Here is a 25,418-nt window from a genome sequence, read left to right as displayed (position 1 = left end):
ATTTGGCTATAAATACCAGGAACCATTTGAAATATTATCAAACAACTTGTACAACCTAAATATGGCTTTGTTAAAAGAAAAATACTATACTTTTTCTATTCATTTTTATTTGTCAATTATACTAAAAATAGATATACACTTTTACTCGTTTATTTTGAAAAATTAAGAGATAATTTTCCATTTCATATTCTTATTATTAAGTACTATTCATTTCTCAGTGAATGAGATGACTTACCAATTAAGGATGATATAATAAAATTAAAATTTTATTCATTATTTCTTAAGATGTATGTCAAATCAAACATAAATAAGTAAACATGAACGGAGGGAGTAATTAGCTACCATGGAATTACTCCTTTTTAGATGGGCTTTAGTATCTCAGCTTTGGTTGCAAATACTAACAATAATTTACTGGTTTCTTTATCCAATTTTCATGGCAACAAAGTTCTGCAGAACATATCAAGCAAAGGGAAATTAACTTGAAAGGAAATTTGAATTATAGTCATGGCGACTATTATGTGATCATAACAAAAAAGAAAGAAATTTATTAGCGAAATTTATAGTGTTTTTCCCCATCTTTTGTTAGCTATAACTCTCAGCAAATCTACAAGAAAAGTAGTTAAATCTGTCTTTTTGAACTATTCAAATAACGATCTTCATTTTTTTGATTGTGGAACTGTTGTTGCAATAATGAGGGAAAAGAGATTGTTAAAAGTTCACGGCCAGTAAGTGAAGTGACCAAATGTGCACCAATTTAACAAACAAGAGGGCCTGTTTGTGTTCCAAGTGAAATATTGAGGATGACTTTAAATCTAAGCCCAAAGATATATAGACTATTTTGAGCTTTTTCCAAATAATCCCTCTGGGCTCTGACCACCGGGATATATATTCTTGCCAGTTGCCGCTCCCCTCTACTTCCTCACTATTCTTACATATATCTCAAAAAAGACCTCTGTTTCTATTAATTTCTCACTTAGTTTAGTTTTCTTCACCTGATTTTGCAGCATACAAACTCTATTTAATTACTGCACAAACTTCACATTATTCTGTTTCCACTTTGCACTTTCTCTTCCTCTCCACAGTTGCCTCATTCATAATTACGGACTAGTCAGGGTACCAAAAGTCAAAATTAATTACATCACCCACTTATTCTCTCTTTTTATTAATAAGGCTATATATAGGGATATGTATGTGTATTTACCAAATTCAAATGCCGTTTTAGGTGGGATACTCTAAAAAAGTCTTGTACCTCTGTCTAAAAATAAAAGTAAAAGTTTGGTGTATATTGACAATTGACATTTATTATAGAGGAAAAAATTGTCACCTATAATTTCAAGGTATATTGGCGGTGCATGCAACAAATTAGTTGTATGTATGTAAGTGTTTGATTAAAGATAATGGCGACCAAGACAACGGCACTCAGATCTTCACTAACACTTTTCGCCTCTCTTCTTCTCTTCATCGGAGCTATTTTCTCCACCCACTTCCTATACTCTCCATTCGACAATGTAAGTTTCTTTTTCATTCTTTTTAGTGTTATTAATTAGATACACTTCAAATTATTAATTTCATTTCTAAATTATTGACAATCTTAAAAATATCCATTTACTTATAGAATTGAACTAAGATACATTCTCAATTTTACAACATGAGTGAAATACATCTTAAATTTTGATGTGTTTTCAATATTTTTCTCGGTTTTTTATTAAAATTTCATGCTCCTACAAGAGTTTGAGATTACTGTATTGTTATGTAATGTAATCGATCAGGAATGTATCTAAATTTAGTTAGTCAAGTAAAAAAGTATTTTCAAAATTGTTAATAATTTGAGCTAAATTTAGGATGTTATCGATACTTCTCTCAATTAATTAAGTTAAATGTGTGTTTTTTTTTCACCGACTTTAACAAACACCAGGAGAAACAAAAAAGAATGATGTTCTTAATTACTTCTTTGTTTGTTTGTTTTTTTTCACTGTATTATTATTAGCTTGATACTGCATGCCAAATAATATTTAATTCGTCAAGAAAGTAAGTCACTTATTCATATTATTATCTAAAAGTACAATCACATTACTATTAGGAGGGATTTGCAGTTTTTCTTAATTGTGATTTTAAGTGTTTTTGAGCATATTTTAACTGTAATCAAATACTCCCTTCGGTTTCTCATTTGGTGTGAGAAGGGGCAGAGCTAGCTTGTGGTCAACGATTCAATCGAAAAAAAATTGAATTTTTTTTTATGTTATTTATATATAATTGCAATAATATAGAATAAATATTGAACCTTGATTCAGCTAGTTTATGAATTTACTTTTTTTAGATTTTGAAATTTCTTAGATAAAATTCTGATTCCATCACGAGACGTGGCATAATTTTTTTTTTAAAAAGTGTCTGAATAATATTTCCTCTTTGTCTTAATAAATAAATTTTAATTTTTTATTTATTTATTTTATCATGAGATATTTATATGAATATTTTAAAAATTATAAATTATAAAAAAAAAAGATTTCTAAATTTTGTGCTCTAAGCACAATAGCGGTACATTATTGAAGGTGCAATAAAAATTGTTGGGCGAATATGCGGCAGATTTGTAATTTTACCCATCTTTTACGCTGTCCTCTAGCTTTTTATTTTAAATTATTATTAAAACATTATTATATGAGAGAGGGACAATGAAACAATTTTGCTGTGAAAGTTACGCCAAGTGTCTGTTGTGTAAGTTTACGTGGCATTATTTTGTGATAGCATTAAGATTTCTCGTTTCTGTTACCCATGTTATACAAATGCACGTGTTCTACTTCAATTTTTTCTTCAACGATAATTTTATTTACATAGAAAGTTTATAGGTAGTCGAGTTAAGTTTTTCTTACGTATATTGTCATTGTTATAACTTCATCTTTCTATTTTAATTTATTTGTCTTATTTTGACATGATATAAAATTTAAGAAAATAAAAAAGATATTTAAATTTTGGGGTTTCAAATTAAAAATAGATCAAAATGTCTTTAATTTTTAGGTCTTAAATATGTCATATAGAATGTTGGAACAAAAGAGTTGCTAAATATGGAAAATAGACATTCTTTTTTAGGACAAACTAAGAAAGAAATAGGAAAAACAAATTGACACGGAGGGAATACGTATTATTTTGTTCTTTGGTTCGACTATTGTATTATGTGTTGTTGTTATTGTTCTCTTATCCGTTCTCTTCTCAATATGGCTGTTTGACTACTATATTTTCCTTTTTATATCTAATTTTATTATCTCTACTTAAGCCGAGTATCTATCGAAAACAATCTATTTGCCTTCACAGAGCAAGTAAGGTCTCGAGTCATTGTATTTTTGTAATCATGCATGATAAAGCAAAACAAGAACAAAGTTGGACTTAAGGAAACTCAATCCTAGTAGCAACTATGTAATTGGCCATACCATGGCCCAAACTTCTGTTTTTGCAGCATCAAACAATATGCTTGACATTACGTAATTTATAATATATCTATCCTTTTGATAAAAAAAAAAAAGAACAAAGTTGGACTAGTTACTTAATATGTTACATTTTGAAACTACTATAGTAACAAAAAAACTGAAGATTTATGTGCCAATGTGAAACAACTTCAACTACTTTTTGATCATCTCGTTCCTTCACCCTTGTGATTATAGGACATTATTCGCTATGTAAGCCATCCATGATCGGAGGCGGACCCACATTCATATTTGGGGTGCACGTGCACCTATATTCAACTTCGGGAAAAAATTATATGTATATCTATCTTGAGAAATTGACAAAAACTAGAATATAACTAAATGTGCACCCATGAGGAGTATAGGAGTGCCCTTGTATCACTTGTACAAGCCACAGAGGAACCACCCTAGGAACCTATGTCTCGGTTGTTTTTATTTTAAGTTTATTGGTGCACCCAAAGTCTTCAAATCCTGGGTTTGCCTATGTGCATGATGTTGCGTCCAGGACACCATATATCAATATTATTCAGTATTCATATATATCTTGTTCTTGTCTACATTGCGAACTAACTCATCATCTTGTTGAATCTACACTAATGGTTTATTCTTCCGCATTGACAGTCCACCACAGGATATTCTCCACGAAAGACAATATTAACCCCCGTAACACGCCACAATCACACTGATGCAACCCCAGCAGTGCCCCTGAAGAAACTGGAAATCCAACTAAATTGTACACTTGGGAATCTTACAAGAACTTGCCCTGCATCTTACTACCCGTTAAAGTTCACCGAACAAAATGAAGCCTCTACATCATCTCCTCCGCCGCCTACATGTCCAGATTACTTCCGTTGGATCTACGATGACCTATGGCATTGGAGAGAAACAGGAATCACCAAAGAAATGGTGATGAGAGCCAAAAGGACGGCAGATTTTCGGTTGGTGATAGTGAATGGAAGAGCATATGTTGAAACCTATCATAAGGCATTTCAAAGTAGAGACACATTTACATTATGGGGCATTTTACAAATGTTACGTAGGTACCCTGGTAAACTGCCTGATTTGGACCTGATGTTCGACTGCGTTGACTGGCCAGTTCTTAAGACTGAATTCTATCGACACCCTAAGGCCCCTGCTCCTCCACCTCTGTTCCGATACTGTGGGAATGATAGTAGTTTGGATATTGTTTTTCCAGACTGGTCATTCTGGGGGTGGTATGAACCTTAATTTTCTCGCATGCATATTGATTTGATAATCTTATAAGTTTTATTGAACCTTATCTTTTTGTTCCGAAAACATTGTTTAGGCCAGAGATTAATATAAAGCCGTGGGAGACTTTGTCGAAGGACTTAAAGAAAGGGAATGAGAAGATGAAATGGACTGACAGGGAACCATATGCATACTGGAAAGGCAATCCTGTTGTTGCTGAAACCAGGAGGGATCTGCTCAAGTGCAATGTTTCAGAAAAGCAGGACTGGAATGCACGCGTTTATGCTCAGGTATCTTGTTCTACGACATATGTAATCATGTTCCTTGTCAGAAAATACAAATCCTTCATGAGGTTAGGAGTAGGAATATTACACATGAAAGCTCATAATAGCTTCTACTATGATGTCAAATATGAAAAAGGTGAGAGGTGAGCTAGTCTTGACTTCAGTCAACTACTTCCGTCATATTTGGAGGTTGTGCCTTTGTGAGGAATTTCATACTAACTTATTGTCCTGAAATTTCCAAGTCCAGTGAATGTATGTGGAACATGTCCGTCATGTTTACCGCAGATTCCCTGCTCTAGTCATGAGGCTAATGATATGATTAGGGATAAGTAGGAAATGTAGAATGTAAAGAAATTTAGGTGATGAATCTATAAATATATGTAGGACTGGGGTCAAGAAGAGAAGCAAGGGTACAAGAAATCAGACTTAGCTAGTCAGTGCATCCACAGGTACGAAAAATAGAGTTGTTTCTCTTACTGGTTTATCTTTATTTTTCGTTAACATGTCCGTGTTTGTTAACTATATCTTCCTAAACATTGTCCGATTTTTCTCTTTTCTTCCTTATGCTATTATGTCAGGTACAAGATTTATGTAGAAGGATCTGCATGGTCCGTGAGTGAAAAATATATTCTGGCCTGTGATTCTGTTACGTTACTTATAAAACCCCAGTACTACGATTTCTACACCAGAGGTTTGATGCCTCTGCAACATTACTGGCCCGTAAAAGATAAAGACAAATGCCGATCAATCAAGCACGCTGTTGACTGGGGGAATACTCATGAACAAGAGGTAATCTATAATCCGACCCCAACTCATCACGGTCTTCACCATCTTATTGGCATTGTCCGATAATTTACTTCTTTGGTGAATAACATAGGCACAGGCGATTGGTAAGGCAGCAAGCGATTTCATTCAAGAACAACTCAAAATGGATTATGTGTACGACTACATGTTCCATCTCTTGAGTGAGTATGCTAAGCTGTTGAAATACAAGCCCACTGTACCTCGAAAAGCAGTTGAGCTTTGTTCAGAGGCAATGGCATGCCCAGCTGAAGGATTGACAAAGAAGTTCATGTTAGAATCTATGGTTGAAGGCCCCTCAGACGCGATACCTTGCAACATGCCACCTCCATTTGCCCCTGCAGGTCTTCACTCTATTCTTGATAGAAAAGAAAATTCAATAAAACAAGTTGACTCATGGGAACAACAATATTGGAAGAACAAAAGCAAACAACAACGAAGATTTTAGTTTTTTTTTTTACATGTAGTAAGGTATATTTTTTCGTTAAGAGTTTGTTGTATAATCATCTAACTTTATAATGGAGCACACGAACGATAAACCTTGGTGTTGGGATAACATATGTTTAGGAGGAAAACAATTCAGGAAGGAAGTTTTTTCCTTTATATAGGTATTTGTAATAATATATTCATTTGAAGTTCAATGGATGAAAATATAATGGAATTAGTCAGTCTAAAATGCAACAAGAGCACAATCAGATGTTTTATTTAGGAGAAAAAACAACCATTTGATACAGAATGCTGTTACCACAAGTTAAGGCATTACATGAGAAATACAAAGATCAGGTGATAATATGAACCACAACAAAGAAACTGGAAATGCAACTGCATGAGAGGACTCAGTAGGCTCGCGATTTTATAAGATCAAAGCTCATTTCACTAGGTTCAGTTGCTTGCAATTCAACTTGAATTCCATCCAGTTCTCTCTTGAATCTGTCCTTTGAGCTCGCGTATACCATCTTCATCCTCACCCTTGATGATTCAGGTGACCTAAAAGATATCATCACATAGTATTATTAGTTAGAATCAGGCCAAATCTTCTTTCACTGAGTATCTTTTTTTCTCAAATGGATATATATATGTAAGGAAAGTTATATATGTATACCAGGCAATAAAGAAAATCTTGCTTTTCTGGATATTTTCGTTAGTTATGAAGTCGAAATCAAAGACAGCATAACGACATTCATCAGGAGGGAGAGAGTTAGCGAAATCATCGTAGTTTTCTTCAGGGCTGCCAAGTTTCTCTACCACCACTTCCTGACCATCAATCTTGAAGATAATGAACCTGTAGTTTCTCTTTGCTTTTAATTCTAAGAATTTCAGCTTACATTCATCTTGTACTGCCGTTCCAGACACAGCATTTGCCTGCCCATTTATATATTTGTCAAATGTCATGAATAAGACAGAGAATTCAAATGAAACAACAATAAGAACAATTGATAAATCCTAAGATAAGATCAACAGTAACAAGTATATATTATGAATGCCATTATATTCAACCATTCATTGAGTGATTGAGGCCAAACTAATGCATGCAGGTGCTTACGCACCTTGTACAGAGATGTGTCACATGACACTGCTTCGTCAATTTTATTTTTTTCTAAATATGCAAACTATAGATAATAACCAAAATGATAATATGGGTTATAAATATTAAAAATGGCACCCCTTATTGCTATAATGATATATTCATAATTTTAAAAATACCGATACTTCTTACAAAAACTCTTGCGTATGCCAGTGGATATATTCAACCAAGAAAACATGAATAGATCCATTTTTTTCCCGTGGAAATATTTATATATATAATTAATTTTTTTTTCGAAAATTATATGCTTAGTGAGTGCACCATGATTCATCGTAAAAGTGAATCATTTTTGTTAAAAAATAAAATAAAAATCTACGTGTCACATACAAATTGGTCAATTTTTCCACCTATACACTCTTAAGTTGGATCTGAGAATATAAAAAAGGTGTCAAAATGACTCAATATATGCCTACTACAGATGTTCAAAATGAACAAATCCTACTTAAGATGAGGTGTCTAACTAAAAGCTGGTGTCAACTTCGGCCGATTGATTTGCCGTTGAATGACAATTAAGTTAAAGATGTATAACATGACAAAATGGTGATTGAAAAGAAAAAATGAAACAGAAAGAGAGTATATATATATATACCATGGTATCGTATAATGAAATTATGAAATAGATAAGGATCTCTGCCTGCAAAATGGATAGAAAAAAAAAAGGGATAAAGGGGTGGGGGGGATAGAGGAGAAAATGGTAGAGATCCTTCAATCTACAAGAGAAAAAACACAGTCTAGCTGGTTTATTATTTATAATTAAATAATACAAGAGACAGATTCGGAGTTTAAAGAGGAAATGTTAGATAAGGGGTTGTGAGTATTCTGAGCTATTTTGAGGCTCATTAATCATTTTAGTCACGACTGCGACCACGACCATTCTTTGTCAACGGTAATATAATTCCCTGTTGAACTTCCCACTACGGTCGTTTGCAGGCGTGATGAGATAAATAAGAATATGTTATGACATTATTTTATCTCATTATCAATATTTGGTAGTAATCCATCATTTGTATCTCAAACCAAATATAAGATTAAAATTAATCCCAAATTTTATTCAGTTACCCCCTAAATATACAAATGTTAATTTACACTTAAACAAAAAACCGCTATATAATTTCTCTATTTTATATTGTTGGCACAATATTAATTTGAAATGCAATACTCTAATTTGATCATCCTACTAAACTAGAAAGCTTTTACAGCAAAGTACAACATCTATTTGTGAACAAGGACCAGGTCAGCAGAAGTAGAACTGGGAAACATGCAATTAACCCAAAGCCAAAAAAAAAAGGTGGATACACAGTTTACTAATGAAAAACGAAGACTAGAAAATAGTCCTAATCTTTTTTTGGTCATACTCAAAAGACACCATTTAGCATTAGCACTCTCGAACAATTTGTCACAAGTATTTTAATTTTCTGTCCAAGATCCTCACTAACTAGAGGAGAAAAGAATATTGCAAATCAAAATTTGAAAGTGAATTGCAGTTGTTGGACAAGATATATGGAGCAGTTTCAAGAAAATCAATATCTATTCAATAGATTGCACTTTCCAGGATCACCGGTTCTTCTGGAGATTCACTCATCCTTCAAAATTAACAACTTTAGGTTCTTTTTTCTTCTTTAATTTAGCATCATCGTCTTCATTAACATCCTCTGCCATGAAGTTGAAGTCATCCTCGAGATCATCCCCACCGCTGAGTTTGGTAACTTGTCCCCTTGGCCGGTCTTCAAATTGAGCTGTCAGAAACAAGGGAAAGGTCACAAAAAAGGTGGAACAGTTGAAACCAAACTAACACTAGCAAGCAGCATCTGTTACTAACAAGCCACAAGCATATAGTAAAAAAAAAATCTATCAGGGTGTGTTTGTAATCAATAAAGGAGCACACCAACGTCCACCAAAAGTTATTCACAAGGCAGCCACTTACGACATAAATCCCCCCCATGCCAACAAAATGGACTGTTCCCTTGCTACATTTAGCACAAAATTCATGAACATGGAACTGAAGGAGTGTATGAAAGACGGCATGAGAAGGTACAGACTTTATATTGAAAAGGAACAAGAGTGACTGTGATATGACTTATGAGGCCTTTAATTATATTAAAAAAATATGATAAACAGACAACTGTAGCTCGATTAATTCTCTTCTGCACCAAAAGAAATTGGCTTGGCTTTGCCATGGTCAAAACCTGTTCAACTGAGCAGATAAAGAAAAAAAAAAAAGTTGACAAAGTTGTTGGACTGTCGAGAGAAAACAAGACTAGGTCATGCACAAGAAAAGTAGAAGAGAGCAAGTGCTCAGTTTGTCAAGTTATATGCAGCCTTGCTAAATCTGCAACTATTGAGGGACAACTGATTAGGTATGTAGGACATGAGACAAACTGAATGACAAAGAAGTTACAGAGTGTGAACATTATAATGATAGCATATAAGTTAATATGTTGCGGGTCGTTTGGTAGAGTGTATTAGGCAAAATAATGCATGCATTAGCTCTATGTATTAGTGGTACCTTGTTTGGTGCACTTTTTTATGCTATGTATAACTAATGCAAGCACTAGTTATACACTCTATTGTGTATTACTAATACCATGGATTTCTACGTATTAGTAAGACAAAGAGATTTCATGCATGTATTAGCATGGTTAAAGACCCAATTACCCCTCAAAACCCTTTTTACATCTTTTTCACCATAATTATGGAGGATATTTTTGTAAATAAATGTTTTTATACAACGCATGTTATTTTTAATACACCAAACCAAACAATGCTTAAGAAATAATCTATGTATAACTAATGCAAGCATTATTAATACTCTATTTAGCATTATTTTTATACACCCTACCAAATAACCCCTTAAAGAGTTCCTTAAACATGTATAATGATAGTATGACATGAAAAAATGATAGCATACAAAAGGTTGCAAGCAGTAGAAATCCTTGATATATCTTTTTCCTAAAAGTGAAGGCAAAACTAGAAGTGTCGAAGAGCAAATTAATGGAATAATATATTAAAGTACGTACAAATTTTAAATCTACCAATGGCCGCATCAGAAGCTTTGCCAGATTTATTAGGACAGTCTCTTGCCAAATGTGTAACGCCACCACAAATTTTGCAACAACCACCCTGCAAACAAAAGTCATCAAGAACTTGAACTTCTAACCTCCGGTGAAATTTATGTTTTAAAGTTTCCCTAGAAAAGAGCTCATTTTGATTGAGTAAACATGGACATATCGAACCAGCATCAGAAGGTAGCTGTGAAGTGATTGAAAATGAAGTTTGAAGCCAATCGAATATATGTACCTTTGGGTATATGCCATGTGTATTTTTAGGGCAGTCCTTACTCAAGTGACCTTGTTCTTTACAAATAAAGCAACTGGCAAACTTTGTTCCACCTGCATAATTGAGAAAACAACATGATTTTACTAGAATTAAAGAAAAGAAACAAGAAAAATCTTTCTAATAGAAGAGATATTATTGTTAGATCAACTTCAATAGACCCTTGGAAGACAAGGGCAACTCAATCTGAATAGCACATATATAGCAACAATTTAGCATATGCTAATTCTTGAAGCACTTCAGTTTTGTCGGTTGCATATACTCTTTTTGTTCCACCAAAGAAATTCTGAAACTAATTTCTTAACTCGGCATTAACGCAATTTAGGTCAACTCCTATTTTGTAAGTATGGATTAATGGAGTTTGATTGGTCAAGGCAACACTATAACAATTAACCAATACCGTGACCCTGTCAGTTGGTTCAGGAACTTATTTAGTAGTTTAGCCTTAATTATTCAATGTTTAACACTTCCATACTGCATATTACGAAGTTGATACACAGAGTACATGAAAATTAGTGGATCAGTATTGAAATTACAATGAGAAGGACAAGGAAAAAGTTCGTAACCTGAAGAAATGTATGCACACAAAAAAAATAAAAGAAGTAAAAGAAAATACATTGTACACGGAATGAAGAAAAGAGATACTACTAGATAAGGTCAAAGGAAAAATACCATCTTGAAGAGGATAGGGGCAGTTAGCCAAAGAATGACTTGTATTACCACAATTGTAACACAACTTCTTATCCACCACTTCATCATTCTTGTTGGGGCAATTCTTCAGGCTATGACCGCGTCGACGACAAAGCAAACATATCTTCATAGACACATATCAACCAAAGCAGCAAAAATCAGCATGAGGCAATAATATTCTTCTAGTGTAGTAAAATATCATCTTTGATATCATTGGGCAGTGAAACTACAAGTCAATACTAAATAGATTCTGTCCAAAGGCCATGTTTGGTATGACTTCAATTGTTTTTACCAGAAAAGGAAACATTTTACCTGAGAAAATCATCTGCTAAGTCATTTTCCAATGTTCCATTGAGAATAAAAGTTGGTGGAATTAAGAGTGGTGGAGGCTGGACTGACCACCAACGGTAGTGTTTGGTAACAATTATAAGTTGGAAAGGGTTCTTTAGAAGTTAATTGGGATTAATGATATGGAATATACATATTTTCTTTCTAAGTAAAGTAAGTACAATACACTTTGAATCTAGTTATGGAGTATTAAGTTCATAATAGATTTCATCTATTCGTTGTAAATCGACAGTTTTAGCAGCCAAACTCTGGAATGACTACACCATGGAGAACCGAACCAAATTATCAAAGCATTATTATTCTTTCAAATGAAATGTCAAAATAAGAAGATGAAATGAAAACAAAAGATTCAATTCAATTTTCATTTTTCGTTTATTAATGGAAGAACATTCCCTATCGTATTGTTTGTTGTAGTTTATGTTCTGTAACTATCTCTTGTTTCTAGTACTTCCGTTACTTATATGAAGTTGTTGATAGCATTACCAGCCCTATCATGAACTCCAGCAGAGTAGCATAAACATCGCAATACAAAATATACACAATAATGAAAAAAACCAAAAATTGTACCTTATTCTTTTCCCATTCGGCTTTTCTAGGGCAATCTCTGGCAATATGGTCATGTTCTTTACAAATAAAACAGCTTTCACCAGGCTTCATTCCAGCGACTCTAAAAGGGTGCTTAGTAAATGAACGTTTGTTATTAGGATCTTTGGATTCTCCTTTTTTCTTCTTGAAAGTGCTCTTCTTCTTCTTTTTCTTGTTGGGGTCTTTAGGCGGAGTTGGTTCTGGCTTGGGGAATAGTTCAGGATTAGCATCCTTGTATCGTTTTCGAGCTAATTTCTGCCTTTTGCTCACCATTTTTCTTACAGAGTATGATTCCTCTGCTTCTGCTTTGTGAATTAAAGGAAGTAAATAACAGCAGCTCCAAGGTTGAATGAACACTGTGAATGAGAAAGCTTTTAGGTATGGCTGCTGGTTGAAGACGAGGGTTTTGTGAGGTTTTGGATACACAAATTCGACATTACGGCTCGATTTCGGACCGCCCAAAGCCCCATGGGTTATCGGATCCGGGGCAAACAAAGCTAATTCAATAACGGTCCAAAACTATTGAGGAGGGTCAGTTTGGACATTACGGCCCTGTTAGGACAATGCGACTTCAAGCTGATTTCATATCATGGAATGAAATTTTAACTTCTTCAAAGAAAAAAATCATGATGTGAAATTTTAAATTATGATTTGGGATTTTTCAAATACAAAAATTGACCTACAAGTTTATATTTTGTAAAAAGAAATTCACATCTATATTTTACATTTATCCAAAAAACTCACATCAACATAAAATTTATTATTACTTTAAATAAATTCCTATTTTTTCATTTAAATTCACCAAATTTATTATTTTTGATCAAATTTATTTACCAACAAAATTTATTACTACTTCATTCAAATCAACATTTAATAAATAATATTTTATTATTATTATATTGAGTAGACAAGACTAATCATTGTGGCATTAATTGAAAAAAAAATGATTGAGAAATGTAAGTTCAACGTGAGTAGATTGTTCGTAATATGTGGAAGAATTATATTAAAAACTAGTACACTACAACTTATGTTCATGTTTTTTATTGAATTGAAATTTGATCAATAATTGTTGTATACATAACATGTCCAAATTATACATCCAAACAAAATTTTAATTTCATCTCATTATTTTATATCGCATGATCAAACGAGCCACAAGTATATCCAAATTATTCGAATTGACTCGTTTGGTAAATATTTGTTAATTAAGACCTACTAATTTCAAAATAAATTTAATTCATACGAGAATTGATGATTTTAAAAAAATAAGTAAAGAAGACAACAAATCGAGAAAGGTAAAAACTAATCGAAGAGAATCACTTGATATTAAGGCTGATTATCGGGCATATAGTTTCTCTTAACGGTTTGACCTAACAAATATTATTTTTTAAATTTACTAATTCGCTAGCAAATCTATAAGATATCGGATGGTTCGATAACATATTAGCACTTATTAGGCAGTTATTGGACAGTGTATTGACTAACATCTACCTTTTTTTTCTCCATGAACGCACCTTAAAAAATGACTTTTTTTCCCTATTTTAAATGTAGTTAAATTATAAAATTCTTCTATACTATAGAAAAATATAGATTAATAGTAATGTAATAGTTAATACTAACAGATAAGTAAATGTTTTTAAATTTTTGGCTTTACGGCCTTAAGACTAACAATATATAATTATATATTTTGAAAAAAATTATTAAATGATGCTAACATACCTAAGTTAAAAGTGTAAATATGGTAATTCTTAACAGGTTAGCGGTTTATCCAATAAGGAAATTGAATAATCCGTTTCCACACCAATAAATCATTAACTATAAAATTCTAATATGTTCATCAACCGTTTATTCTATAACTCAATACCAATAAGTCAATAAACTAATTTTGCGACTGACTTATCAATTATGATTCGATTTTGAACATTCCTACTTGATATACAAATTCATTTGCCGAGCATGGCTATAATTAATATTATATCAAAATAGAATCGTAAATTGAAAAAAATGAAATTTAATAACAAGATTCAATAGCATCAAACACTTTGGGTTATAGCCTACACACTAAGCACAACTAACTTAACAACTACACTAACCACAAATTAAGCTAACCAATCGAAACTTAAAACTAACTAACTGATCATAATACATGAATTAACATATCACCATACATAGATAAATATATGTATTTCTCAATAAAGGTGTTATCAATTTAATTGATAATCATCGGTTGATAACTGCTAAATCGATACCAAATCAATCAATATTAATGTATTATATTGGTTCGATAACAATTTTTAGTAAATTTTAAAATCTAAGCATAAATATATCTAATAAAAAAACACATGTATTATCAAGTTAGTATGTTATGTTGACACAAGAATATCAAAAGGGGTGAGCGCAATTGAGAGAAAGGTTGCTTGATGAGAAAGTTTAATGATTAATGCATCTGATCTCACTTGATCACTCCATGATATCTCACTCTCTCTAGATCTCTCTCCCTTCTTTATTATTCACGACAGGGTCAGGCAGAGGCGGATCCACATTTATATATGGGATTGTACGTGCATTCATTAACTTCAGAAAAAATCATGTGTATATATATGTACATCTATCTTGAGAAACTGATAAAAACTAGAATATAATTAACAGTGTACACATGAAGAGTAAAGAAGTTTCCTTGTATTGGTGGTATAAGCTAGCCCTACTGAGTAATATGTATGAATCTCTCTCTGAAAAGTATATTAGATTTTCTTTTTGCACTTGTTTGAGTGAAAACCACGTTTGGGATGTTCTACTTTTTCTGCTCTATAAAATATAATGGCATTTTCCCCACAATTCACCTTACAGTCTGGCCCATATACAACAACAATTCCAATGTAAAGGGTTTGGAGACGGTAGAATGTACACAAACGTGATTACTATCTTAGTCAGATCCATAAATATATATTGCAAATTATTTAGCATTTTATAATTTCTTGGGTGATCTTCTTTCTTTCTGCCATGCTCTTCAGTACAGACTGAGCTAAATTGAAACTTTTACTTTTGTCAATACGTGAAGAGGAGAACATATTCCTATGAAAACAAACACCATAAGCTATACACCACGATTGAAAGTTGGAACTCTCTAAATTTGCTTATGCCGTTGATGATTGAACATTCTTTTCATAAATCACATCATTGAATTATAGTGTGAGTTTTCTGTTTGAATTATCACTAAATATTATCGAAATTCATCTAAACTATCATTAATTTGAATTTCACGTCTTACCACTACATCACAACCATTACTCATTAATTACTGACTTATTATTCATTTCATTAGTTGGGTCATGTATCCTTTTTCTACAATTATTGAACCAAACAAAAACAGTTTCTTCTAAAAATTCTTCCAGCTGTTTTTTCACATGACTTCTCCAGTAATCACATGCCTCCTTTCCGACGCTTCACGTGCACGCAACAATCTTCCCGCTTTTCACAACGTGATAAAAGCGCGTGTCTATCACACACGTCAAACCCGCGTGACTAAACTTTTCAAAATTCCCCCAAAAAATTAACTGTCGCCGTCAAGTTGTAACGGCGAACAAACTCCGTTTTCATTTTTCCCACCAACCCTTGATCACTATATAAACCTCAACTCCTCTTTCCTCCATTTTCCTAAACCCAAATTCTCTCTTCCCCACAGTAATCCCATTCATTCAGTTTCTCGCGAAAACAAAAGCAAAAATGCGTGAGATTTTGCACATTCAGGGAGGACAATGTGGGAACCAGATTGGAGCTAAGTTCTGGGAGGTTGTGTGTGCCGAGCACGGCATTGATTCCACCGGAAGGTACAAAGGAGAGAGTGACCTTCAATTGGAGCGCGTGAATGTCTACTACAACGAGGCAAGTTGTGGAAGGTTCGTTCCACGCGCCGTCCTCATGGACTTGGAGCCGGGAACCATGGACAGCGTTAGATCAGGTCCTTATGGTCAGATATTCCGGCCGGATAACTTCGTCTTTGGTCAGTCTGGTGCTGGTAATAATTGGGCCAAAGGACACTATACTGAAGGAGCGGAACTTATCGACTCGGTTATGGATGTTGTAAGGAAGGAGGCTGAGAACAGTGATTGCTTACAAGGTAATTTGGCTGTTGCTTTTCGTTTAGTGCTTTTTGATTCTATAACAGAATTTATTTTGTAACATGTGATTACTCGGACGGTGATCGGGCTGTGTATGTACTTGTGCACGATAGCAAAGTCAGGAATTTCGCTAAGAGTGTTCAAGTTTTTTTTCATATACTTTGTATTTTTTTTATACGACCGGTATAATTTTTCAAAGAAGGATGTTTAACTGATCATCCGGTGCGTGTGGTATGTATGTCCAACTTAGCAAGAAATCATGTTTACGTCGTAATAACAATGCAATTTTAAATTTAGATGTTTGAAGACTGATGTATTCATTCCCTGTTTGAACAAATTTTTGTTAGGCTTATAAGAGAGAAATGAAGTTTGCGTTTGCTATAATTTTGTTGATTATGTGCAGTAAATGGCTTGAATTCAAGTAAATTGTCTATTTTGTAAAGCTTATGAATGTGGACTCTGTTTTAAATTTCAGGTTTTCAGGTTTGTCATTCTTTGGGAGGTGGAACTGGATCAGGAATGGGAACTCTCCTCATATCTAAGATCAGGGAAGAGTACCCAGACAGAATGATGCTTACTTTCTCTGTGTTTCCTTCCCCGAAAGTTTCCGACACTGTTGTTGAGCCCTATAATGCTACTCTCTCTGTTCACCAGCTTGTTGAAAATGCAGATGAGTGCATGGTTTTGGACAATGAAGCTCTTTATGACATTTGCTTCCGAACTCTCAAACTTACTACTCCAAGCTGTAAGATGTCTTTTTTGATCAGCAATAGTTTTTTTTTTGGTGAAACTTTACAGTTTTGATGTTTTGGTTCTTGTATGTCATGTACTCCCTGTAGTTATTAAATTTACGCTGTATCTATGCTTGTCTTGTGTCTGATTCTTTCTATCCTGGTATTGAGATTCTGTTGGATTTACCCTTTTTATATGATTGTATTATGCTAGTATATGTAGATTAATGTACTAACTCGTGATGTTTGCCTCAGTTGGAGATCTTAATCATTTGATTTCTGCCACCATGAGTGGTGTGACTTGCTGTCTCCGGTTCCCTGGTCAGCTCAATTCTGATCTCCGCAAGCTTGCTGTCAACCTCATCCCATTTCCTCGGTTGCATTTCTTCATGGTTGGATTTGCTCCTCTCACTTCTCGTGGGTCACAGCAATACAGAGCCCTGACTGTTCCTGAGCTCACTCAACAGATGTGGGATTCAAAGAACATGATGTGTGCTGCTGATCCTCGTCATGGTCGTTATCTGACTGCTTCAGCGATGTTCCGGGGAAAAATGAGCACCAAGGAAGTTGATGAGCAAATGATAAATGTGCAGAACAAGAACTCTTCCTATTTTGTGGAGTGGATTCCTAACAATGTGAAGTCTACCGTCTGTGACATCCCTCCAACTGGACTGAAGATGGCCTCAACTTTTATTGGCAATTCCACCTCAATTCAGGAGATGTTCCGTAGGGTCAGTGAGCAGTTTACAGCAATGTTTCGAAGAAAGGCTTTCTTGCACTGGTACACTGGAGAAGGTATGGATGAGATGGAGTTTACAGAGGCTGAAAGCAACATGAACGATCTAGTTTCTGAGTACCAACAATATCAAGATGCATCAGCTGAGGAGGAAGATTATGACTACGAAGACGAGGATGAAGAAGGTCAAGAAGCTTAACTAATTCAGCTGGTGAGAATTTTCGAGTGGTGTTTATGCCAGTCGTCCCACTGTTCATTCTTTTAAATGTTTTAGGGTTTGGATTTTTGTTTTGCATGTGACATCGTGGTGGGACAGTTGCTCAATCCCATGTAGTTATAGTTGGTGTTGCTTCACATACCTATCACTGTAATCTAGCTCATTGTATTCTTATTAGTACCAATATTTTGCGACTAAGGGAATTGTGGCTCGCTTCAAAAACGATTATCTCAATGTGTTCGTGAATATGAAATGTTACTTGGACAAAGTCTGGAGACTGCATTATGTTTTGCTATGATAAAGATAAAGGCAACGTTACAAATAAAAGAACCTTTGCATTACTAAGAGGAGAAATACAAGATATCTAGCCAAACAATATCCTGGTAAGATCAGAAGAGAATACACTTGCGCCATTACTGAAAATCTAGAGGCACTGATATATTCTCGTGTCCCAATTTCTTGACCAAGTAGTATGTATGTAAGTAACATTGAAAAACACATTCATTTTATTGTTAATAGGAGAACGAACCGTAGATAGCCAACAATTTGTCTACGCTCCAAACTTGGGGACTTTAGCAGTTGAAATCTGTGCAAGGAAGTGCTCTGCAACAAGTCGTCGTTGAATTTTCCCTGATGCAGTCTGTGGAAGAGAATCAGTCATGAAAACCTTCTTTGGGACCTTAAAGGCTGCCAGATTCTTCTTGCAAAATCTCATAACCTCTGCTTCATCAATGTTTGACCCTTCTCTTGGAATAACTGCACAATTTATCTGTCGAACATGAAAATGTTTGGTTTAGTCAGCCATACAATGAGAATAAGATGAAACAAGGCTGGAAACAATCCATAAACATCGCTGTAAATCAGTAGTGGATCCAACTATGGCTGTGGATGTTCATCCATCTACATCCATATATGTGTGCTAAAAGACATAAATAGAGTTAAATATACATTTCAACAGACCCTTTTATCACAAAATGTACAACGTTTTAATTCTGAGTGTCCCACTGCTATTAATGGCTTTAGAAACAATAGAAAGGATATAAAACGTAAACCATCTATAAATTGTCTTCACAATAGTAAATAGAAGCATTTGAAAGGGATAGGGATGGATTATGTGGTTGGTAAAATGCAATTTAATTATTGACAAGCTCTCTGAACAACAGCACAAAAATAGAAAACAGGGCTAACATGGAATGAGATACATTAGACGTCTATCAGATGAATACATACATGTCCAAATCATTATTTACGCGTAATCAAATGGGATTGAAACAAAAAAATGTGGATTTCCACTTCACGTTAATGGAATTAAGTGGGCCAATTCCACAAAATTGGAGTTTTTATAATCTTACCTCTTCACCATACTTGTCGTCAGGAACTCCAAAAGCAACAGCCTGAGCAATTTCCGGATGAGAAACTAGGACTGCATCCACTTCAATAGGTGATATTTTCTCTCCTGTAATTATAAGATGGGAAAATGATTGTCAATAACAACTAACGAGTAATAGTGCATTAACGCTGCTCCATATATTAATATATATTAATTAGCCGAGTTACTTCAACTCTCATATTCTTCAGTTCAGGAATCTAGTACTATTTTCGACTATTGATTATGACATGTTGAGCAATATCAGAGTATAAAGATGTAAATTTCATCAACAGTACTATTAAAAAAGCCCCTCACAGACAGAGTTTATGCTTTTCACCATTTTATAAACTTGTTTTTCGGGTTGTCACATCATAGGATGCCTTGATTCTTCTTTGTTAAGACATTTTTAAGACCATGGACAATGGAATAATCTAGGTAAGGCTTTATAAAAATAAATTAGTAGTCAAAATCATGAACCTAATTTCTGGCTTGGGCCACCCTTACTCCCAAAGCAATGGACAGAAAATTCTACTAGTAAGTTCCATCTCACACACGGAATATCAAGCCAAGTTTTATTCAGCTATGCATATTGGGACCACAAACTTGGCTTCACAATAAATAAAGATTATAAAATGGCATATATTTACGGTCCATACAACATGATACCCAAGAAAAGCATTTCTCCGCCATTAACTACCACCAATTAGTAGAAGTAAAAGAATTTAAAAGAGTTTTGTACACCATGAAAAAAATTCCTAAGGTTTATTCACAACTTCTTTTCATAACAAACCTAAAAGATAATCTGAATAAAAGAGTATACTCTAAAAGTAATATGAGGGTGTCTCGTTAAGTTTATAAATTGGTCAAACTAGCTTATAAACATTTCCTGCTATATTTGTGAGGTTGGTGAACACCAAAAAATGCTTACGAAGTGCTTATAAGCCAAAACTCACGCCTAACGTATGGTTTCAACACCTAATAGTTTTCTTCAGCACTTAGATGCTTATCAACTACTTTTAATCAGCTAACCCAAATGGACTCTATATATCGTTGGTATATGTAGCTTAATTCCAAGTAAAAGATTGTTTCTTTGACCTACTTTTTTGTTTCCATAGACTTACTTTCATGTGATTGTTATCATGCATTTCATGAGGAATAAGAAAAGAGTTCGTTACCTCCACGGTTGATCAACTCCTTGATTCTGCCAACCAAATGCAAGTATCCATCAGAGTCCAAATAACCCACATCTCCGGTATGAAACCAACCAAACTGGAAAGCTGATTTATTAGCCTCTGGATTGTTCTTGTACCCTTTCGTCACATTTGGACCCCGAATACAAACTTCCCCCTTAGCATTAGGCCCTTGTACAACACCATTCTCATTCAATATCGCCATCTCTTGACCCACAGGTTTCCCAACCGACCCGGGAATATGTGGTCCATCCTCGGGTAACGGGTTCGAAGCCATCAAATGGGTTGCCTCTGTCATTGCATATGCCTCCAAAACAGGAGCCCCAAATGCTTCTTCTAACCGGGCCATCACTGATGGAGCCAGTGCTGCACTGCAGCTCCGAATGAATCGGAGCTTCGGGTATTCAGATTCGGGTTTGCTGAGGTGACGATCCAACAGAATTTGGTGAATTGTAGGCACAGCTGTGTACCATGTTGCGTTGTATTTTTTCATGTCTGACCAAAAAGTTGTACCGGAAAATCTACCAGCAGATGGAAGTGTCACGGATGCTCCGGCTCCGAGTGAACTCAGTAACCCGGCCATTAACCCGTGAACATGAAACAACGGCAACACGATCACGGTCGAATCGGAGTGACAGAGTTTGTACACAGATTTGATGTTGTTCACTGAAGATACCAAATTAAGCTGAGACAGAGGAACACCTTTTGGCCGGCTCGTGGTGCCTGATGTATGAAGGAAAAGTCCAATATCCGATGGGTCGTTTACGATTTCTGACGCCGATTGAAGGTTCGATTGGGGAGGAGCCGGGGAGAAAGCAATATCAGAATCGGCTTCCGGCAGGGTTACAGTAATATGAGGGATTTTGAGCTTGGAGGCGGCGGCTTGAGCCGCTTCATTTCCTTCTTTTGCAGTTATTAAGAGTTTCGATTCTGAATCAGATAAATAAAACTCAAATTCTTCTGCCATATACGCTGAATTCAGTGGCGCCGCCGTGGCTCTAACTCGAATTACAGCTAGAAACATGATCACGAACTGTAAAAATCAAAATTCAAAACACAAATTACTACTTTCATTAGGTTAAAAATCTTCATCATAGTTTGAAAAAATCAAATCGTGATTATATCACAAAAGTAACGTAAAACCCCCTTTTATTTTTCCAGTTAACGTAAGAACGAACCCTGTTTACTTTTTTTCCTGTCAGATTCCATAAAGTTTCTGCAATGTGATCACGGGTTCAAATTGTGGACTATAGTCCAGCCAAGCTTAGTGCATCGAACTGTCTATATTAATTAATATGAAAACAAAAAGAGAAGGAAATCGAACCTCGATTGTGTTGGGGAAGGTGAGAGCGATGACATCGCCATGCTTAACACCGGCAGATACAAGTTGAGAAGCGGCACGTTCAACAAGTTCGTGAAGCCGTGCATGAGTGATATGAAACTTGCCGGAAATGGAAATCGCACAGTGAGAAGGAAATTTTTCAGCAACATGTTTCAATAATCCAGTGAGCGTCATACTCTCCATAGCAAAATCAATAACCACGAAAACAACGAATATTCGGCAACAAGCGAATTGTAAATGAAAATAAATGAATAGTGAAAAAGGAGATTGAAATGGTGATGAAGAATGTAAACGGTTGGTAAGTTATTATATAGAAGGGAGGCGTGAAGCTTCTTTGTTTTTTCTCTATTCAAATAGTAGTACAAAGGATATAAACTGAAATAGAGAAATTAAAATATCAAAATTAGAAAAACCTTTATGTTGGGTGTAGGTGAGACTAAGGGAGGTGGCACGCCATGTGTTAATCAGTTTGCCATTTTATGGGGGGAGAATTGGCACACTCCTCAACCCTCGAATCTATTATTACGTGTCATTTTTAACGCGGCGGATATTTTTTGTCATGGAAGTTATATAGTAAACGGCCATGCGATATCATATCACGATATGGTATTGTGAGATGAAATCAACGTTTGGACATGCGATTTTACACTGATTTCATCTCATGATTTCATATCATGAGAGGTGATATCATATTCTCCAAAAACCATGATATGAAATCACCATGTGATTTCATATCATGATTTGAGATATTTTAATACAACAATTGATCCATGAGTTTATATTTTGTTAAAACAACCCCACATTTATATCTACTAACCATTTGTTTCATATGTAAATAAAATTTATAATCACATCATTACTTTTTAAAATTTATTATTCTCACCGACATAAAATTTATTATTCTCACCAACATATAGTCACTTTAACTCACACCTCACAATTGTGGAGTAATAAAATCTTGAAGAGCCCATGAAAGGTGTTTCATTTATTACTCAAATATTGATGAGAAGTGAAAGTTAGGTTGAAAGTTAGATTGAACATGCAGTGAACAAATAAATTAGATGAAACAATTACTTAAGTGGAGAACAAATAATTTTGTAATAATTTATTATGCGATTTTATAATTTTTTGTTTACTTGATAAGATTGAATAAACAATTGGGGCTATTTTAATAGTTTTATAACTTATGGGCTTTTTATGTTTATGAGAAAATATACAACACAAAAATTCCATATCGCATGTCCAAACAAACCTTTAATTTCATCTCATGATTCCATATCATGATATCATATCGCATGGCCAAACGGGCCCATAGTAAAATGACTTTTGTTTTTGCTCCCATCATATACCAAATCGCTTGTTTGTTTGGAATTTTGTGGGGAAGGAGATCAAGTCGTTTCAAAATAAAATAAAATAAGAAATACATTGAATCGTATGATTGTGATGTATCGATATTTTGATATATTTTTGGGAGTACTTGGCGTCCTACATGCAGAGGCATAGGATATCAAAGGAGTGGTCATCGAGTTCACGTGGTTTTTTCCTGAGATAATATATAATAGTATTATATTTTTTTTAAAATATTGAAATATAGATGTGTGAATCTACACTCGACGTATCACATAATGCGATTATAACTGGGTGCACCTCTTCGCGAGATTAGAAATTTGAATTTTATATTTATCTTCTTTTATTTTTCATTCTAAAATTTGATAACACTTTTCTAAATGGTAATTAATAGCAGTTTTGGCATTTTAATTAATTCAACGGGTTTAATAAGTATTGGGGTGGGTTTAGTTAAAAATGGGTGGGTAATGGGTGAGTTTAAAATTATATTAAATAATTAAATTGCAACCAATGGTTGAGCACCACGTAATTAAAAGAATTATTTAATTATTTTAAATGGTGCTCCATTAATGAAGTGGCTAAAATTGGATCCAAAGGTGGATGGGGAGGGTATTTGTGAGCCAATATGTGGATGAGAAGGGTGTTTTGGAGCGAATAGGTGGATGAGGGATAGTTGTGTACCATTTTCAATACTTTGAGGGTATTTTAGGCCATTTTCCGTTAATTCAATATATATATGAGAATTAATATTAGGCCCTTAATTTTAAAATTTCAACTGTTTTCAGTTGTAAAAACTTAAATGTTGAACCGATCAAGTTTATATCATAGATCAACCTTTTTATAATAGTGCACCCGTCATCTCAAAAATTTGAATACGCCTCTGTCTACATGTATTATGTCATGTAAGACACGCATGTCTACTTGTTTAATTTTATACAACTTTAAGTGTCTACTTGTGCACACTCAAAGTTGGAACACATAGTTGTCCGCTGAAGCCAAGGGTCATGTTTATTTATTATGCCTATTTTAGGTATGTACAGGTATAATATATAAATGTGTCATTTAACTTGACCTTATTTCATAATTATATCATTCAATTTTGGGTGTGCACTACTGTGCATAGACACTTAAATTTATATAAAATTGAACAAATAAATACATAGATCCTACCTGTCATCTTACAAGTTTAAGTGTCTACTTGTGTACATACAAAATTAAAAGGCATAAATATGAAATAAAGTCAAGTTAAATGGTATATTTATGTATTATGCCTTTTTTAAATTTTTATCTACTTTTTTAAAAATTGCATCTAAATCAAAATAATAAACCACGTAAAAAGAATAAAATACTTTTTAAAAAAATAAAATAAGATACTTATATTAAAACAAAAAGAATTATGCATTCGATCATACCAAAATCTTCAAGGGGTGGCAGTTATTCAATCTAAACCATTTTTTCTCTCTCAAAGATATTATGATGGAAGAAACAATAGAAATAAATTATTTTATATACCGGAAATGGTAAAGGATGACCACTCAAAACTATTCTACTTCCACTTATTGAATAAAAATGTTCAAATTTAAAATTGTTTCTTTATTAAAGATACAAATATAAATTATATAATTAAACGTAATATCTTTATTTAGTGATCCACTTAGCACAAGCATCAAAATTTATTTGAGAGTAATATTGAATATTAAAAGATCATGATGCACGTTTGGGGAATTGATATATTTAAATCTCCCGTGTTGCTCATAGTCATTTAACAAATTTTATTAGTCAAACTTAACGAATATCAAGTACTTGGTTCGACTTATTCTTCCTCCATAAAACACTCTAAACAATGGTCAATTAATAGAGATATGGATTCGAACTAAAAGGAAAGATTTAGTTTTATACTCCTTTTTATAAATTTGTTTTCAGTTTAATATCATTTTTATAGGAGATTATTAATTTTATATATAATTTTTTTTAAAAAGATATCATTTTTTTAATATTTAATTTATAAGTGATCATAAGAAATTATTTCCTCATGCGTTGGAGGCAGGGAAAGAGCCACCTTATGGTCAGGGGTTCAT

The 25,418-nt window shown here is 34.0% G+C and overlaps 5 protein-coding genes across 5 annotated transcripts; 2 read left to right on the top strand and 3 right to left on the bottom strand.

The window, feature by feature from the left end:
- Positions 1-1,243: 1,243 nt before the first annotated feature.
- LOC102594681 (O-glucosyltransferase rumi homolog) lies at positions 1,244-6,460 on the top strand. Its single transcript, XM_006353239.2, has 6 exons — positions 1,244-1,508; positions 4,077-4,669; positions 4,762-4,954; positions 5,333-5,397; positions 5,527-5,737; positions 5,826-6,460. The coding sequence occupies exons 1-6, from the start codon at positions 1,398-1,400 to the stop codon at positions 6,195-6,197; spliced, it is 1,545 nt and encodes a 514-aa protein (XP_006353301.2). The 5' UTR covers positions 1,244-1,397; the 3' UTR covers positions 6,198-6,460.
- Positions 6,461-6,546: 86 nt separating this feature from the next.
- On the bottom strand, positions 6,547-7,989 carry LOC102593491 (actin-depolymerizing factor 12). The gene is made up of 3 exons (XM_006353235.1): positions 7,924-7,989; positions 6,852-7,111; positions 6,547-6,736 (listed from the first exon to the last, which is right to left on the bottom strand). The coding sequence occupies exons 1-3, from the start codon at positions 7,924-7,926 to the stop codon at positions 6,586-6,588; spliced, it is 414 nt and encodes a 137-aa protein (XP_006353297.1). The 5' UTR covers positions 7,927-7,989; the 3' UTR covers positions 6,547-6,585.
- Positions 7,990-8,651: 662 nt separating this feature from the next.
- Positions 8,652-12,722, bottom strand: LOC102593815 (uncharacterized protein C683.02c). The gene is made up of 5 exons (XM_006353236.2): positions 12,273-12,722; positions 11,340-11,481; positions 10,632-10,723; positions 10,352-10,454; positions 8,652-9,070 (listed from the first exon to the last, which is right to left on the bottom strand). Exons 1-5 carry the CDS (start codon positions 12,561-12,563, stop codon positions 8,913-8,915), a joined length of 786 nt encoding a protein of 261 aa, XP_006353298.1. The 5' UTR covers positions 12,564-12,722; the 3' UTR covers positions 8,652-8,912.
- Positions 12,723-15,939: 3,217 nt separating this feature from the next.
- On the top strand, positions 15,940-18,320 carry LOC102594131 (tubulin beta-1 chain). The gene is made up of 3 exons (XM_006353237.2): positions 15,940-16,407; positions 16,884-17,153; positions 17,395-18,320. The coding sequence occupies exons 1-3, from the start codon at positions 16,014-16,016 to the stop codon at positions 18,072-18,074; spliced, it is 1,344 nt and encodes a 447-aa protein (XP_006353299.1). The 5' UTR covers positions 15,940-16,013; the 3' UTR covers positions 18,075-18,320.
- Positions 18,321-18,405: 85 nt separating this feature from the next.
- Positions 18,406-22,395, bottom strand: LOC102593155 (oxalate--CoA ligase). The gene is made up of 4 exons (XM_006353234.1): positions 21,976-22,395; positions 20,637-21,684; positions 19,445-19,548; positions 18,406-18,861 (listed from the first exon to the last, which is right to left on the bottom strand). The coding sequence occupies exons 1-4, from the start codon at positions 22,174-22,176 to the stop codon at positions 18,643-18,645; spliced, it is 1,572 nt and encodes a 523-aa protein (XP_006353296.1). The 5' UTR covers positions 22,177-22,395; the 3' UTR covers positions 18,406-18,642.
- Between the last annotated feature and the right edge of the window lie 3,023 nt (positions 22,396-25,418).

Source organism: Solanum tuberosum, unplaced genomic scaffold (genome assembly GCF_000226075.1).
Source record: "Solanum tuberosum cultivar DM 1-3 516 R44 unplaced genomic scaffold, SolTub_3.0 scf00154, whole genome shotgun sequence".
In the NCBI taxonomy this organism is placed as follows: domain Eukaryota; kingdom Viridiplantae; phylum Streptophyta; class Magnoliopsida; order Solanales; family Solanaceae; genus Solanum; species Solanum tuberosum.
Note: the sequence above shows the minus strand (reverse complement) of the source record. Positions and strands in the feature narration are given on the sequence as shown.

What these genes read in the sequence shown, in the direction of transcription:
- LOC102594681 (XM_006353239.2), top strand. Translation starts at nt 1,398, where the DNA reads ATGGCGACCAAGACAACGGCACTCAGATCTTCACTAACACTTTTCGCC. An exon ending in TATACTCTCCATTCGACAAT is followed by an intron (nt 1,509 to 4,076) that starts GTAAGTTTCTTT and finishes CCGCATTGACAG; the next exon opens with TCCACCACAGGATATTCTCC. An exon ending in GACTGGTCATTCTGGGGGTG is followed by an intron (nt 4,670 to 4,761) that starts GTATGAACCTTA and finishes AACATTGTTTAG; the next exon opens with GCCAGAGATTAATATAAAGC.
- LOC102593491 (XM_006353235.1), bottom strand. An exon ending in AAGATTTTCTTTATTGCCTG is followed by an intron (nt 6,737 to 6,851) that starts GTATACATATAT and finishes GATATCTTTTAG; the next exon opens with GTCACCTGAATCATCAAGGG.
- LOC102593815 (XM_006353236.2), bottom strand. Translation starts at nt 12,563, where the DNA reads ATGGTGAGCAAAAGGCAGAAATTAGCTCGAAAACGATACAAGGATGCT. An exon ending in CCGAATGGGAAAAGAATAAG is followed by an intron (nt 11,482 to 12,272) that starts GTACAATTTTTG and finishes GTGTCTATGAAG; the next exon opens with ATATGTTTGCTTTGTCGTCG. An exon ending in CACATGGCATATACCCAAAG is followed by an intron (nt 10,455 to 10,631) that starts GTACATATATTC and finishes TTTTGTTTGCAG; the next exon opens with GGTGGTTGTTGCAAAATTTG.
- LOC102594131 (XM_006353237.2), top strand. Translation starts at nt 16,014, where the DNA reads ATGCGTGAGATTTTGCACATTCAGGGAGGACAATGTGGGAACCAGATT. An exon ending in GAACAGTGATTGCTTACAAG is followed by an intron (nt 16,408 to 16,883) that starts GTAATTTGGCTG and finishes TTTAAATTTCAG; the next exon opens with GTTTTCAGGTTTGTCATTCT. An exon ending in CAAACTTACTACTCCAAGCT is followed by an intron (nt 17,154 to 17,394) that starts GTAAGATGTCTT and finishes TGTTTGCCTCAG; the next exon opens with TTGGAGATCTTAATCATTTG.
- LOC102593155 (XM_006353234.1), bottom strand. Translation starts at nt 22,176, where the DNA reads ATGGAGAGTATGACGCTCACTGGATTATTGAAACATGTTGCTGAAAAA. An exon ending in GGAGTTGATCAACCGTGGAG is followed by an intron (nt 19,549 to 20,636) that starts GTAACGAACTCT and finishes TTATAATTACAG; the next exon opens with GAGAGAAAATATCACCTATT. An exon ending in ACGACAAGTATGGTGAAGAG is followed by an intron (nt 18,862 to 19,444) that starts GTAAGATTATAA and finishes CATGTTCGACAG; the next exon opens with ATAAATTGTGCAGTTATTCC.